Source organism: Syzygium oleosum, unplaced genomic scaffold, assembly GCF_021117445.2.
Source record: "Syzygium oleosum isolate NSW1041296 unplaced genomic scaffold, Sole_v2.1 Sole_v2.25, whole genome shotgun sequence".
Lineage (NCBI taxonomy): Eukaryota > Viridiplantae > Streptophyta > Magnoliopsida > Myrtales > Myrtaceae > Syzygium > Syzygium oleosum.
Genome location: NW_026607509.1, coordinates 4,953,428 through 4,970,688, shown reverse-complemented (window position 1 = coordinate 4,970,688; position 17,261 = coordinate 4,953,428). Strand labels below are relative to the sequence as shown.

At 41.4% G+C, this 17,261-nt stretch overlaps 1 protein-coding gene and 1 long non-coding RNA gene across 2 annotated transcripts; one reads left to right on the top strand and one right to left on the bottom strand.

The window, feature by feature from the left end:
* The first annotated feature begins 1,684 nt into the window (after positions 1 to 1,684).
* LOC115690944 (putative glycerol-3-phosphate transporter 1) lies at positions 1,685 to 4,824 on the top strand. The gene is made up of 3 exons (XM_030617451.2): positions 1,685 to 1,866; positions 2,553 to 3,572; positions 3,825 to 4,824. Exons 2-3 carry the CDS (start codon positions 2,567 to 2,569, stop codon positions 4,370 to 4,372), a joined length of 1,554 nt encoding a protein of 517 aa, XP_030473311.2. The 5' UTR covers positions 1,685 to 1,866; positions 2,553 to 2,566; the 3' UTR covers positions 4,373 to 4,824.
* A 1,709-nt stretch (positions 4,825 to 6,533) lies between these two features.
* On the bottom strand, positions 6,534 to 8,193 carry LOC130134886 (uncharacterized). The gene is made up of 2 exons (XR_008814411.1): positions 8,085 to 8,193; positions 6,534 to 7,322 (listed from the first exon to the last, which is right to left on the bottom strand). It is a non-coding gene; the product is annotated as an uncharacterized LOC130134886 (long non-coding RNA).
* Positions 8,194 to 17,261: the final 9,068 nt, after the last annotated feature.

Below are 17,261 nucleotides of genomic sequence, written 5' to 3'. Positions count from 1 at the left end.
TAAGTAGTCACATCTATCTCAGGTGTCATTAGGAGAATAGAATTGATGAATTTATGTATATTTCGATATCTATATAAGAAAGAGTACACGTAGCCTATTTGTAGGCTTTGCTGGATGATTATATAAGATAGTAAGATAAACATATTAATCATGGACATGCACAATTAAAGGTAATAAATGCATAATTCTCTCGAGCGATCTGAAAAATCAAGTAAATATCCTAATATGTCAACACTATCGAAACAAGGAATATTCCTCGGGCACACGGGGGCATATACCTCAGACCATTTTTTCTCAGATGAATCCATCTTTACCTTTTTAGGCACTTTAAGAATGAGGCTGATCACTCTCTAAAAACTGTTGCTTCAATTCCTAAAAACCCCAACTTTAGCCTTTGTCCCAATTATATCCCAAACTTTTTTTGTCTCATAAAAAACCCCAAACTTTTACTTTTGTCCCAAATCTACCCCGTTTACTATTCATCCAATTTTTAATATTATTTTTTATTTTTATAATTTTTTTTTTTTTTTGTTTCACCTTCAATTCCGAAAGCTTGCCGGACGAGTTTCGTAATTTAAGGCCATAATTTATGGATTTTTTTAAAAGTGCGTTTGGTATAAGTATTGTATTTATCTCTTGAATTAAAGATGTCGCATAAACTACCCTTTTCCATTTTTTTTTGGTCGAAAACTACCATTTTCTCTTTTTTTTAGTCGAAAACTACCCTGTTCTTGGCATCATCAATAATATCAATAATAATTTGTGCCTACCATCGAAACGCCATGTGCCTAATGGACACTTCCGCTTGATCGTAACTATGAAATAAATTTCCTATTGTTCACGCAAGAAAGTGAATAGATTTCTCTACTTAGAATTGTATATTTAGTTGATACGACATTGTTTTATCGACCTATACTATTTCTTTTTTTATGTATATGTCAATTGGGTAAAAGTTCTAAACATGTTCGAAGATAAATCGAGTCGAATACTAAGACAAGCTGAGAATGAAATCATGCTCATTTGTTAGATTCTCAATGTGTTAAATCAGATGAGTGATGGCTATAATTTTTAAGTAGTCACATCTATCTCAGGTGTCATTAGGAGAATAGAATTGATGAATTTCCGTAAATTTTGATATCTATATAAGAAAGAGTACACGTAGCCTATTTGTAGGCTTTACTGGATGATTATATAAGATAGAAAGATAAACATATTAATCATGGACATGCACAATTAAAGGTAATAAATGCATAATTCTCTCGAGAGATCTGAAAAATCAAGTAAATATCCTAATATGTCAACACTATCGAAACGAGGAATATTCCTTGGGCACACGGGGGCATATATCTCAAACCATTTTTTCTCATATGAATCCATCTTTACCTTTTTAGGCACTAAGAATGAGACTGATCACTCTCTAAAAACTCACTTAAATCACATGATTATTGTTGGCGCGAGCGCCTATACGTCTGCCCTCCAGAGAAACGCGACCCAAAAGCGTAATTTCCGCCAAACTGGCCAAAACCACATCGCTCTCTCCAACGAAGGGCATCCCCGTAAATCTCCCCCGAGGGTGAAAAAGAAGCAGCCGAGCCAGGGGCAAAAACGGTATTTCGGCGGGAGCCATGAGGACGTCGTTGTCGTTCTCGACGTCGTCGTCGTCGTTCGGTGGTCGCGCACCAGCTTAAAAAGGAGTCTCTCGGCTCCCGCTGCTTTCTTCAAAGCTTCGACAAGCTCTCTCGGCTTCCTTCCTCCTTTCGTACGGTTCAAGCAAACCGCGGAAAAGCTTCGAGACTCGAGCGCAGATTCGATCGCTTCTTCTCGCGAGAGACAGGAATCGACCGCGCCGCGACCGAGGAAGGGCAGGTATTCAATTCGGCTGTTTTCGACCTTTCTTCTTTGGGTTCTTTTTCTCGACCGTGTTGTGCGTGCTTCGCTTCCATTTCTTGTTTAGGCGGATTCGCGTGTTTTTCTGGACGTGGCGTCGTTGACTTTATGTTGGGAAAGTTTGGTCAGAAGCCGAGGTCGAGTTTCGTGTGGGTTTAAGTAAGTTTTTGTTTTTGTTGATGTTCAGACAGTCCGCGTATTCCCCCGATATTGGGGGATATGATTTGTTCTGACGACCATAACCGCCGCGATTTCATCATTCGATTGTGTTGTTGGTCGTGTTTTTCCTCGATCGAAACATTTGGATCAGTTGAGTATTGAAGTTTCCTCATTCGGCCGACTCTGACGCTCTCGAGCTTCGAGAATTTGCCTTGAACTAGATCTGCGAGGATTGTGAAATCGAATGAACTCGTGGGCATTAATGATGTCGAAGGTTCAGATGGCGGATGTTCGCAGAAAATGGAAGGCCTTTTGCTCGATTCCCACAATATATCTTGGATTTTCTTTAATCTTGCGCTTGTTTCTTGTCCATTGGAACCTTGCTCTGTTCTGATGAAGATTCCACGGGGTTTCTGATGAATTCTTTTTGTCCTGCTTTTCACCCAATTCCAGCTCCTGTATCTGGTTTCTAACGGGGGAGTGATTTCTTCCTTCCTCTTTCTCAGAGTGAAAATCCAACATGGGATCACTTCCAGAACCAGTCCCTGATAGCAATCGCACCAAGCCGCTCGGGATTCGTTTCGTAGAGCACGTAAAGAAAGGTAGTCTTCCCTATCGAAGTCACCAAGCCATCGTCTTGGTCGTTACTTTCCTCGCCTACACGAGCTACCATGCCGCTCGGAAAACCACCAGTGTCGTGAAAAGCGCCCTCGATCCCCAGTCGCCTGATGTGGGATTGAAACTTGTCCCATGGAAGGCCAGTTACTTCTTTGACCCACCTGCAAGCACGGCATTATCATCGACGCTAGGAAATGGTTGGGCTCCGTTTAACGGATTGGATGGCACTGCATTGCTCGGTCAGCTCGATGTTGCTTTCCTCGCGGTGTATGCTATTGGAATGTACTTCTCAGGGCACTTGGGTGATCGAATGAATTTGAGAATATTCCTAACGGTTGGAATGATTGGAACTGGCTTGTTCACATCGCTATTCGGTGCAGGATACTGGGCTAACATTCATAGCTTTTATTATTTCTTAATCATCCAAGTGCTTGCCGGTCTGTTCCAGTCAACAGGATGGCCTTCGGTCGTTGCTGTGGTTGGTAACTGGTTTGGCAAGAGCAAGAGAGGGTTGATCATGGGCATATGGAATGCTCACACTTCTCTTGGCAACATTTTGGGTTCTTTGATCGCTTCTGCTATGCTGAGCTATGGATGGGGCTGGTCATTTGTTGTGCCTGGTCTTGCAACTGCATTTATCGGTTTGGTCGTTTTCTTGTTTCTGCCGGTCAGTCCTGAATCTGTTGGAGCTGCGAGAGACATAGATGAGTTGCATTCACCTAGGAAAAATGGCGAGAGCATGAAGGAACCTTTGTTGAGTTCAGAGTCAGATGAAGAGGAAAAAGCTGTAGGGTTCATGGAAGCATGGAGGATTCCAGGAGTGGCGCCTTTTGCATTTTGCCTCTTCTTCGCCAAATTGGTTGCTTACACTTTCCTCTATTGGCTTCCTTTCTACATTAGCCATACAGGTACACTTTCTCATACCTCATTATCGCTGTTTCGACGATCTTTTCAACTATGGCGGTGATCATTTAACGTATACTTGTGTTTCAATTCAATTGCCATGAAAATCACTAAATACACAATACTACATTTTGCCTGAAGAGAAAATGCATTGTTAGGTTCTTCTTTACCCCTTGTTTCTTAAGGTTCGTTAAAGATCTATTAATAGGTTCACCGCTATCTGTGCTTGCTGCTTACGCAATCCCTCCTCCTTGCAGCTATAGACGGCAAGTATTTATCCAGTGGGGCTGCCGGAAATCTGTCTACATTGTTCGACATTGGAGGGATCGTGGGCGGAATTCTAGCTGGTCACATTTCTGACCACCTCAATGCCAGGGCAATAACAGCTGCAAGTTTCATGTACTGTGCCATCCCCGCTCTCTTCTTCTATAGAAGCTACGGCCACCTCTCGTTGACCATGAACATGGCTCTCATGTTCATCACGGGTATGTTTGTGAACGGACCCTACGCTCTCATAACAACAGCGGTCTCGGCCGACTTGGGAACCCACAGCTCTTTAAAAGGGAACTCAAGGGCGCTGGCAACTGTTACTGCCATCATAGATGGGACAGGCTCTGTTGGAGCTGCAATTGGACCTCTGTTGACAGGTTATATATCCGCCAAGAGCTGGAGCGCTGTTTTCACAATGCTGATGTCTGCAGCTTTAGTCGCGGGGTTGTTCCTCACAAAACTCGTGGTGGCTGAAGTCGCTGCAAAGTTCGAACAGTCGAGGCACAAGGAGAGACTTCATCAAGATCTCCCCTGACAGCACTTGAAACATGATGTAAATTAAAACTTTGACGGGAAATTTTAATCCTGCGTTTGATTCTTGCAAAGTGGTCCGGTGACTCTCCTACTTCATCCAACGATTACAGGATGAGGGGGAAGCCCCTCTCGTGTCTCTTTGGCGGAGACCCCGAAGGGAGAAGTAGTCGGAGAAGTCGAGAAGATGGTCTTTCAAGGGCTTCTCCAACATTTGGAAGCTGGCAAGAAATGGAACAACTCGGTGGAAGTTGCCCTGTTTGCTTGATGTGACATATGTAGCATTCTATCTAAGAATAGGAAGGAGGAAAATCTCCAATGAAGCTTGATGGACCACTTTTTGTCTCCATGTTCATGTTTTTATGGCAGAAACTGATGGAAGTGGCCCTTGTGGCTTGTAAAATACTAGATAGAAGAATTTGTTCTGCTTGGGAACACAAAATCACATTAAAATTATCCAGACGACTGCTGAAAAACGGAAAATCCACCGCATGCAGCTCTAGACTACCAGGCATGAATTGAAGGAAGCATTGCGGTCTTGGTTTAAAGAGTTTTCAAAGGTTTCCTCTCACAAAGCACGAGAAAAGTGAGCAAGTAATTTAGAGTTGCCTTAATATAGACCATAACGATCTCACAACCTCGGTTAATACATTGGCAGAGTCGCACATTTGCATCGTCAACAATTGGACAGGTTGGAATTGGGCCCGCAAAGATTTGTCGCATAAGTTCAGTTAGCACAACTCATGCATCACGTGAAGGGAGAGTGGGACATTCCCTTGGGGCACTGGATCCTAGCAATACCCTTTGCTTGTATACATGTTGTTAGAATAATTAAATATTGAACCGCGTCTTCATCTAACAACTTAAACTTTTAGAACAGTTGGCAGTAATCCCACAAAATCTTATACGGTATCAAAGCCGGAGGTTCTGAATTCAAATCTTTCCAGGCCCCATTTGCCTCCCCAATTAAATATGTCAACGCCTAGCCCTAGGCAAAAAGACCAGACTAAGCGTGAGGAGTGTTAGATTAATTAAATATTAAACCACGCTTTCATCTAACTGTTTAAGCTTTTAAAATAGTTGGCAGCGGTCTCACAAAATCTCACACACGTAAATGCAATTGTTGATGTTTGAATAGCCACTTAGGCTCCGTTCGTTTGGCGGAAAATATTCTCCCGGAAAATATTTTCCAGGTTTTCCGATATTCGGGGGGCGGAAAACGTTTTCCGTGGGACAATATTTTCCTTCCCCCCCTCACAAAATAGCCAAAGTCTATGGAAAATGACTTCCGCTTCTTCAAAAGCAGAAATCATTTTCCGGAGCTTCTTCTTCTTCTTCTTCACTAAGGTCGCCGCGCGGCCGCCGCCGGCCGCCGCCGGTCGCCGCCGCCGCCGGTCGCCGCGCCGGCCGGGCCGGCCGCCGCAACCGGTCACCGGCCGCCGCCGGCAAAAAATATTTTCCGAAACTTTTTCATATTGGTCGCCGAACACCGGAAAATTATGTTCCGGGAAAATATTTTCCAGGAAAATGACTTCCGGGAAAATATTTTCTAAAAGGAGAATATTTTTCGCCAAACGAACGGAGCCTTACTATTAGCATGACTAGCCATTCTCTTGACAGCAGCATGGATAACATGAATCCTGCCTTGAAGGTCAAGATAATCCAATAGTACAAAACAAACATGTATCACGGCTAATCAGCTAGGGATGGGCTTGATTTGCATCTCCAGCCCTAGTCCAGAATGAACATGAATCTAAAAGGAATTGCACTTTTTCCATCCTGACCCACTGTCCACTGTCTTTTTTCATCCTCCGACAAGTTCAGTCATCTAGCAGCAACTCAAGCATCATGGTATGAAATCAATGAACTGCAATTTCCCACAAGCTCCTAATATAAGTAGATATCCCTCTTCCAAATCCAACTGTATAAGAGGGGATGTAAGAAGTCAGACTTCAATACATGCTTAATTGTTGAAACCGACAGAGAGTGTGAATGAAAAGAGAATTAAGTATGTAGAATAGCCTAAGTACAAGTAGAACTATCGTTTCCACCACTTAAGGTCCACGGGAAAGGATATCATCTACCTAGGAGAGCAATTAAAAACAAGGAATGTACCTATCAATTATACTGGCAAAATGGAAAATCTCACGACCATCATTCATGTCAAGAAAACGAAAGGGAGAAAACAGATCCCTCTTTTCATAGGAAGAATGAAGAGTATGTTCCTATTAAATCTGCTTGCCAAGAAGGGAAGGGTTTCTCAAAACGCTGACTGCTTGTTCCAACAGAAAAACAGAAAAAGATGACATCCTATTATCAAATTAGCACCTTCTAAATGAATTTTAGACCAACGAACGTGTGTATCTTTTACGATTTCTAATGCCAAAAAAAGTCAAGACAAATGCCACAATTTACCCCTTGTCCATCAACTCCCCTGACACTTCATGAGTGATTCTTGACATTTATTCACCAACTGGTTTGCCCTCTCATCAAGTAGTTAAGATAACAACATCCTGAACCCTCCAACGATCAATGCCCCACATTTCCATCGTTTGCCTTCCCAGTATGAAAGGAGTCACTTGTATTTTCATCTTCTACTTATAAAGTCCATCAGTGATTTCACAAATTATAAACACAGATAAGGAAAAGCAAGTCCCAACGCATAACCACCTATGTCTGCACATTCTTTGCACATACTACATATATTTGCAAGTTAGCTGGTGCTTGTCTTCCTCCTGCAAACTACTTAGTTAAATGATGGAATTGCATCTCATGTAAACCCAGCTTGTTCTTTGTAAACCAATAGGGACACAAACTCAAAAAACAGACAACAGCTGTCCCATGACCATTCCATGGCAAGACATCTTCCATGCCTAACATCACCATTGACCTCTTCCCGTGTTAACATCTCCCCCTCTGCATCGGAACACTTCAAAGTAAAAGTCACTGCTCTTCTTTAGCATTTGACATCAGGATAAAAGCGGACATGACAATAGGATCAGTTCATCTAGCTATTTAATATAACCCGTCAAAGGACTCATTTCCAAGAGCCAATCTCTGTAATTAATCTAAAGATCATACATGATTGCTTAGTTTTTAAAGTATGAACCGTCTATTCACTTCATCTCCGAGACTGTGAGGAGATAACATAAATAAAACCGTTCATCATCTGGACAATATCAGTCGTATACAGCAAATCAAGACGGCATCATCGAGGACGTCCATAATAATCTACTCAGACATGATTTGTAGAAAGAAGGCCTTTCAAAGCACGGATGGGCAGGATATACAATCATCAACGCTACATGTCTCGATCAAAGGGTCACACAAATAATCAACAGATTGAAATTGGCAACTTCCACTGGACTCTCTATCCTCTCCTTTACAATGGAATTAGTTTATATTCGTTATAGGGTTAGCAGATGGATTCGAAATCCTTTATTTTTCATTTCAACCCAATCACTCTTTTGATTTTGGAAAAAAAAAATATCTTTATCCATATGCCACTTCTTCTACGCACTTACTTACAACCGGGAATAACACTAGTCAGATATTCAAATTTCATCATTCCACCTTTCAGGTGATTTGTTCTACCTCGCAGAGGAAATTAAAAAACAATAACAGAAGCTATAAAATCCATGATATGACAAACTATATCCAAAACAAAGCCATCCAATGCAGAACGAAGTAACCAAAAATCTGCTAACAGTGCGAACCTTTCTCAGTCCAGTACTGGCTCAAACCATCAGATTGACTGCCGTTTCAATTGTCGAGCCTCCTTCGACAAAGAAATCGGCAAAGGCGTCGACTTTACACCCGAAAACCGACGACCCTCGTCAATCATCATCGCCAGGCTTCTTGGGCTTGCGGTACTTCTCCTCGAAGAGATTGGCCAGGAAAATGGCCGTGCTGGCGAGCTTCCTCACGTCGGGAACGTTGTAATTCTGAGCCACGTATATCCCGCAGGCGATCCCGGTCAGGAACGAGAAGCTGCTCTTCAATACGCCCATGGCGATCAGGGGACGAGTTCTAGGGTTTCGACGGTGATCGAATCCATCTCGAGAGGGATCTTCTTATGCTGGGATTGTACTACGAACCCAGCTAGCTCCAGAGGATCAACAATGGAGAATCTTCTTGTAGGGATTCATGCCCCAATTTTGGTTTTCCACTTCCATTTTTGTTCATGACAAAAAATATAAGTGGGAACTTTTTTATCTGTTATTCGAGTCTTATTACTCAAATTTTTTGAACTTTTTGTAACTTTAATCAACTATAATTTTCATATTTATATGGAAAAATGACACAAACAACCTTTGAACTTTAACATAATATGAAATGTGGTTCCTAAACATTTAATTTGTTCAATGTGATTTATGAACTTTAATACAGTGTGCAGTGTAATCAATAAACTTTTAATTTATTCAATGTCATCTTTGAATTTTTTATACATGTTCAATTTTAGGGATTACATCAAACATTTTCGTATAATTCAGTGACGACATTAAACATGCACCAAAATCTAGAGACCATATTAAACGAATTATAAGTTTAGATGTCACATTAAACACTAAGCTAAAGTTCATAAATTATATTGAACAATTGAAGTTCGGGGACTATATTGATTTAGAGACTGTTTGTGTTATTATCTTTATTTATATATATCGAGACACGAGTTAATATATAATTTCCTAATACTTTTTAAAATGTAGATAGTAATCAAAACTTTTGCCGGAAAGCGAAAAAGTTAATTTGTTTGGAGCGTCCTTCATTTCTTACTTTTTGACTTTTTAGAAATCTCAAGGGTATATCTTTGACTTGTTTTAAATGTTAAAGCACATCAATATTTTATGATATATATACATATATTGATATGTATATTTTAATTTTTTTCATAAGTGGATACAAACAACCCGTTACTTTTTATTTTAGAAACAGGTCCAGAGAAAAAAAAAAGCAAGGACATTGCCCCGAAATTCTCGACCATATTTAGGAAGGCAATTAATTTCCAAGTTACTTATCCATGTAATTAAAACCGTGCTAAAAATGAAGTGGACCTTTTCATTGACAATCAAATTGTTAACATTTATCGAAAGGTATAGTTAACAATCACAATCTACCAATTATTAATTTTCGAATGGTAGATTGTCGTTTATTTGATTATATCAATGAGCAGACTTAATTATACATGTTAGAATTGATTCGCGATTTGGTTGCAATAATTTAGGGGTTTGTAGCTCAACTAGCATCAATACAAGATTTTAAAACTTTTAATGCACTTTGTTTGCCACTAATGCTTATTCATAATGTAAAATTTCAAGAAAATGTGCAATTATAGTAAATATATTTCAGATCTCGAGCAAAAATAACTAACAAGCTAATCAGTGATCACTTAGAAGCAATCTATTGATCTCGAGACATATTGAGGAATGTTCTGCTATTTATTTATTTTTAATTTCTGTGTTTTTGCACCTGCATTGCGTATTTTTATCAATTTTATGTCACAAAAAACCAAGCAAAAAGTTATCTTTTCTAGTGAACGTGCATGCACATGCACAACACCGAAGTATCGGTCAACTCAAATTTTCTTTTTGGGGTGGGTAAACTACTCGGCCTTTTTTAGATTATAAAGCAAAGTCGGATTAAGGACCGGCTTTAGCTGGCCACATTCAGCATTTTCCTTTTTCTTTTCCGTTTTCTAAGTGGAGTTAACATGTCGGTGTTGGACGATAAGTCCTATAAAAATGCTTGCAGGAACAGAGCATTATGTGCAATTTGATAATTGACAAGTCACTAATCGAATATAACCATATCATGTACAAATCACATCATGGTTCATTAATAAATTCGCGTACAGGACGCGATTTGGGCTTCCCTGTAGTAGATATCGGAGAGCGACGAAAGCGGTAGGGACCATATCTTTAGTAAGCATGATTTAACCGAATCTAATAATCAATTCACAACCATACTCATTAAGCTACCTCAGTCATTGCTTTTACAAACAAGTTTTCCTTTTTATAATCGAATGGAGACTAATCAGCTTTCGCTCACGGGTGCGTAGCGTGGGATCAATCTCGATCCTTTCTTCTTTCAAAGAGAAGACATTCGCATCCCATCCTCACGTAACTGGCCAATATCTAATCTTCCTTTCCTTAATCTTAACCCCTTCTCTTTTGCCCACATAGAATTTTAGGCTGCGTTTGATAGGAGCGCGAATGATAATCGTTCTGTTCCAAAAATCAAATTTTGGCCAGAAATAGAAATTCGTTTGATAACGACACAAAATTTCTCCTTCCTGAGCGGGAGGCGGTGAACAGTGGGCGATGGCGGGAGGCGGTTGGTGGCGGAAGACGACGATGGGAGGCAGGCGGCGGTTAGAGGTAGCCGGCATTGAGCGGTGGAGGTGGCCGGCGGCGGAGGGTGTTGGCGGTGGAGGACGATGACGGGAGGCAGCTGGCGGGTGGACGACGGCCGGAGGTGGGCGATGTTGGGTGGCGGCGGGGGGTGTGTGATGTTGGGCTGCGACGAGAGGTGAGCGGCGGTGGGAGGTGGCCCGTGTTGGGCGGCGGCGGGAGGTGACGGTCGATGGTGGGAGGCGGCGGTCAACAGTGGGAGGCGGCCGGCTAGTAGTGAGGGCAAGTGATGAGAAGAGTTTTTATTTTTCATTTATGTTCCAAAAATAGAAAAGTTAAAAAAATTTACTTATGATTTCTGTTCCAAACCTATTTCTAGAGTAGAAATTTGTTTCATAAATTGAAAAATGAAATTGTGTTGCCAAACTAATTTCTGTTCCAAACCTGTTCTTAGGAACAAAAAAAAATAGAAAAATAGAGAAACAGAATGGTTATCATGCGCGCCCTAACTGGCAAAATAATAAATGATTCTATTCTTTTATTTCCAGAATCAATTTTGCAACAAAAATCCATTTGGTAAATTTTTTGTTCCTGGGCACAAATTTGTTTCCAGAATCAGTTTTGGAACAGAATCAAAAAACAAAAAGGAACAAGAATCAGATATGGAAAATAATTTTTTTTTTCTTCTTCTTCGTTTTCTTCCTGGCCTATGGCCGACGAGAGCGAGGGCTGGACCCTCGCTGCCTGAGCGAGGGCCGCCCTCACTGAATGGGTCATATGCAAGGTGACCCTCGCTGATTAGGCGAGGGCGGCCCTCGCCTAGGCCACGAGGGTCCAGCCCTCGCCGGAGCCGGCGAGGGCCGCGACGCCCTTGTCGACCCTGGCCTGTGGCCGGTTGCCGGTTGCTGGCACTGGCGACATGGGCATGGCCAAGGAAGGGGAAGAAGAAGAAAAAAAAAAGGAAAAATAAAAAAGAAAGAAAAATTTAAAAATTAAAAAAATTATTAATAAAAAGAAATTTTGTGCAGTTACCAAACGCCTACAGATGCTTAGAAATTGTTTTTGGGAATGAAATTAAAAAGAATCATTTCTGAGCAAAAATTATTTTCGGGAATAGATTGGTTACCAAACGCACCCTTAACAACCATTTGTTCCCGGAAACTAATTCTGCTCAGAAATGATTCTTTTTTATTCCGTACCCGGAAACAATTTCTAAGAATTTGAAGGCGTTTGGTAACTGCCCAAAATTTCTATTCTTGAATAAAAAAAGAACAAATATGCGTTTGGTAACTGCACAAAATTTCTTTTTATTAATAATATTTTGAATTTTTTAATATTTCTTTCCTTTTTTTTCCTTCCCCTTCCCCTTCCCCTTCCTTGGCCATGGCTAGGTTGTCGGCATTGGCGACTAGCCACCGGCGCCGGCGATCGGCCACAGGCTAGGGCCGTGCGAGGGCTGGACCCTCATCGCCTAGGCGAGGGTCGCCGAGCCCTCGCTAGATCTGGTGAGGGCTGGACGCTGCCACTCTCGCCAGATCCGACGAGAGCGAGGGCAGCCTTCGCCTGGACCGCGAGCTGCTTTCGCCGGCGAGGACCGCAACAACCTCGTCGGCCCTGGCCTGTGGTTGGTCGCTGGTGGGCCAGCGAGCAGCCACAGGCCAAGAAGAAAAAGAAAAAGAAAACTAAGAAGAAGAAAAAGGAAAAAGAAATTCTTTTCCATTTCCGATTATTGTTCCCAGAATCAAGAAACTACTTTTTTTTGCTTGAAAATGATTGCTAGACAGTTGTTGTTGAGGGCCAAATTACCCTTTAGTTTATGGGGACATGCGATATTGCATGTTGCAGCATTGATTGGAATTCAACCTACTGCATATCATGAATACTTCCCGATTCAACTTGTACATGGATGTGAACATGATGTTTCCCATCTGCGAATATTTGGTTGTATCATATATATTCCTATACCATCTCCACAACGTTCCAAAATAGGACCTCAACATCGACTTAGTATTTATGTGGGATATGAGTCTCCATCTATTATAAAATATTTGGAGCCCCAGACGGGAGACTTGTTTACTGCTCGGTTCGCTGATTGTATATTTGATGAGGCACATTTCCCCGGCATTAGGAGAAGAAAGCCTAAAGCTTAAAGAATGCCGTGAAATTTCCCGGAAGGAAGATCAATTGAATTACCTTGATCCACGTACAAGCACAACTGAACTTGAAGTTCAGAAGATTATTAACTTGCAAAATTTGGCAAGTAAACTGTCAGATGCATTTACCGATCATAAAGGAGTGACTAAGTCCCATATTCCTGCAGAAAACGCACCACCTAAAGTGGAGATCCCTTTGGGACCAAAAATGTCTTACGAGCCTAGTCAACGCCGGAAGCGTGGACGACCCATAGGGGCTAAAGACATAAATTCGCAGAAAAGAGAAAACATTCAGTCACCCAATGCGCCTTCTGTAGAGGGATGTAATCCCGGTGAAATTAGTGCAGCTGCCCCAAATAACAATCCCGGGAATACGGAACGGCCAAATACTATTGATTTGGGAAACGAAGAGGATTTGGTTGATGTTAGCATAGAAGTTGCAGTAAATTATATGAATACGGGAGTAAAATATGATAGAATTACAACTGTCGTCGACGACTCCTTTGCCTCCTCAGTAGCGCTCACTGTCTCAAAAGATAATTTGGATCCAAAACCAAAATCCATTCTTGAATTGCAGAAGCGTTCAGATTGAAATAAATGGAAGGAGGCAATTAAGGCAGAACTAGACTCGCTTAATAAATGTTATGCTTTTGGACATGTTGTCCAAACACCCAAAGAATATTATCCATGTTGGATATAAATGGGTGTTTGTAAGAAAATACAATAAAAAGAATGAGGTGGCAAGATAAAAAGCGAGACTAGTTGCCCAAGGGTTTTCACAGAGACCCGATATAGACTTTGATCTCACTTATTCTTCTGTAATGGACAACATTACGTTCCGTTATTTGATCAATATGGTAGTAAGTATAAATCTAAATATGCACTTAATGGATGTTGTGACTGCATATTTGTATGGGTCACTTGACACTGATATATATATGAAAGTCCCCGAAGGATTTCCAATTCCCCAGATGGGAAAGAATGAAAATCACAACATGTATAGTATTAAATTGCAAAGATCATTATATGGTCTTAAACAATCCGGTTGAACGTGGTACAACCGGTTAAGTGATTACCTCCTGATGCGGGGATATGTAAACAATATAATACGTCCTTGTGTATTAATAAAAAGGTCACCAAATAGCTTTGCCATCATATCTGTATATGTTGATGACCTAAATATAACTGAAACTCCAAAAGAGTTGGAAGAAGCTCGTTCATGCCTAAAGAAGGAATTTGAAATGAAAGACTTGGGTCAAACCAAGTATTGTCTCGGCCTACAGATTGAGCACCTCCTAAAATGAGTTTTATTGCACCGGTCTAATTATACAAAAAGGATATTGGAGACATTTTATATGGATAAATCTCATCCTCTCAGTGCACCAATGGTGGTCCGTTCACTTGAAGTGGACAAAGACCCATTTAGACTTAAAGAGGAAAAAGAGGATAGGTTAGGACCTGAAGTTCCTTATCTTAGCGCCATAGGAGCAGTGTTATATCTTGCAAATTGCACCGGGCCTGATATTGCATTTGCAGTAAATGTTCTAGTTAGACACAGTGCCAATCCAACCCGAAGACATTAGAATGGCATTAAACATATCCTACGTTACCTCCAAGGAACTATTGATCTTGGTTTATTTTACCAAAGAAATAGAGATTTAACATTAGTGGGATATTCAGATGCTAGATATATGTATGATCCTTATAATGCCAAGTCACAGACTAGTTATGTGTTCCTCTGTGGAGGCACGACAGTTTCATGGAAGTCAGTAAAACAAAGTATGGTTGCTACTTCCTCAAATCATTATGAGATTATTGCACTATTTGAAGCTGCCAAAGAATGTGTTTGGTTAAGAACTTTGATACATCACATTCAAGATTCATGTGGCTTATCCTTGATTCATGATGCCCCCACTATACTTTTTGAGGAAAATTGGGCTTGCATTGCACAAATACGTGATGGATTTGTCAAAAGTGACAAAACTAAACATATTTCACCTAAGTTATTTTACCCGCATGAACTCCAAGAAAAATGTGAAATAGATATCCATCAAATTCGCTCTAGTGACAATCTTGCAGATTTGTTCACTAAATCCCTACCTACTTCCACATTTGAAAATCTTGTATATGGAATAGGAATGCATCGGCTCGGACGACTACTTCAATCAAGGGGAGCGAATTAACCATTCCTGAAGGATGGAAGCCAGAAGGTTTATGGCTGTACTCTTTTCCTTTACCAAGTTTTTTTCCCACGGGGTTTTTACTTGTCAAAGGTTTTTAATGAGGCAGCCTACTTGCAATGACTATTAAAATGAGGGGGAGTATTATTTGCACTGCACTCTTTTTTTTTTCCCTTCACCAAGTTTTTGTCCCACTGGATTTTTCTTGGCAAAGTTTTTTTTTTAATAAGGCAGTCTAAACAACGTATAATAAAAGGTGAACATCCAAGGGGAAGTGTTATAAATACATTGTATGATGTGGATGTATCACTTTTCACCATTCCATGAATAATTTTATACATTCCCTTTTTCAATGTACATGATCACCTCCGCAATTAATAGTACACATGAACACATATGTACAATGTACCTATATTATTCATGTACCCTCTAGCCTAAATATAGAGGCTTTTGTAAACTTGTTGATTAAGAAGTTGACTCCAAAGATTACCGTTTACTTTTAAAATAATTAGGATTTAGTTGCACCAAATTAGGGGTTTATAGCTCAACTAGGCTTAATGTAAGATGTTAAGACTTTTAATGCACTTAAAGCGCACGTTTGCCACTAATGCTTTTTTTTTTTTTTGTAACCGAGGATCCACTATCATTCCCTAGGGACGAGCCTGCACAGGTAATCGGGACGCCTATACCTCGGGGGAGACTAGCCCAGCAACCCACCGCCAGGGCCCCCACTTAAATTACGGAACCGAGCGGGGATTCGAACCCAGAACCTCTAAGGAGGGAAGGAAAGCCACTAATGTTTTTTTTTTTTTTTTGGTAATCCAGGGAACCCCCGCACGGTCGACAGCCGGGGGTAAACCCTGGGGGCGACACGTGCTAGCCACCACACACATGCCACCGGTTAAGTCACCCTACGGCGCCCGGGATTCGAACGCTCAACCTTTTGCGAGAGGAAGAGCGCCCGCTCCAGCGACGCCACCCAGGCGGGTGGTCCACTAATGCTTTTTCGTAACATAAAATTTCAAGAAAGCGCGCAATTATAGTAAATATGCTTTAGATATCGAGCAAATGTTCTCCTATCGCTTTTTTTTTAAATTTCTGTTTTTTGCACCTGCATTGCGAATTTTTATCAATTTAATGTCACAAAAAAAAAACAAGCAAAAGCTATCTTTTCTAATGAACGTGCATGCACATGCACAACACTGAAGTATCGTTCAACTCAACTTTTCTTTTTGGGGTGGGTAAACTACTCGGCGTTTTTTTAAATTACAAAGCAAGGTCGGATTAAGGACCGGCTTTAGATGGCGACATTCAGCATTTTCCTTTTTTTTTTTTTTCTTAGTGGAGTTAATGTATCGGGGTCAGACGATAAACCCAATGAGAATGCTCATGAGAATCGAGCATTACGTGTAACTTGATAATCGAACCGGTCAAGCGGTCACTAATTTAGTCATGGCAATCATGATTTAACTGAATTTAATAATCGATTTGCAAGTATAGCCGATGCATCAGATAATTCTCGGTTGCATACCCATTAAGCTACCCCGGTCATTGCCTCTACAAACAAGTTTTCCTTTTTATAATCCCATGGACTAATCAGCTCTCGCTCACAGGTGCGATCAAATCTCGATTCCTTCTTTGTCGAAGAGAAGACATTCGCAGCCCATCTTCACGTAATTGGCCCGTATCTACTAATCATCCTTTCCTTAATCCAAACCACTCGATCATCATCATGCCTCGAGCAACAATTTTCATCGGAGGTGATCATGGGGGTGCGGAGAAAGGACGCAAATATCCTACCCTCGGATTCCACGCAGGAAAGCCCACCCCAGACCAGACCAATCGCAATCTCAATTGCGGCGATTAGGTAGTGGGAGGGTGTGGTCCACCGGGTCGGACACCTTCACGTGGTCCCCAATCTCCGTCCATCCACCTTGACCTGTGATCGCACTGAGCTGAGCACATAGATTCTCGCTGTCCCCGTAATACCACCTCCCCGCCAAGGCCATTCCCGTCCTTTCGCCCCCCTCATTACGCGGCGACACCGCTCTCTCCCCCCCGATCTTCCCCGTTACAGCTTACAATCCCACTCCGTCAACGCGAATTCCCATTTCTACCCCTCCTTTCGGCTCGTCTCGTTCCCTTCAAAACTTTTGTCTCCTTTCCCCCGCTACTCCTCTCAAACCGATCGTCACCGTCGCCAAATCCGC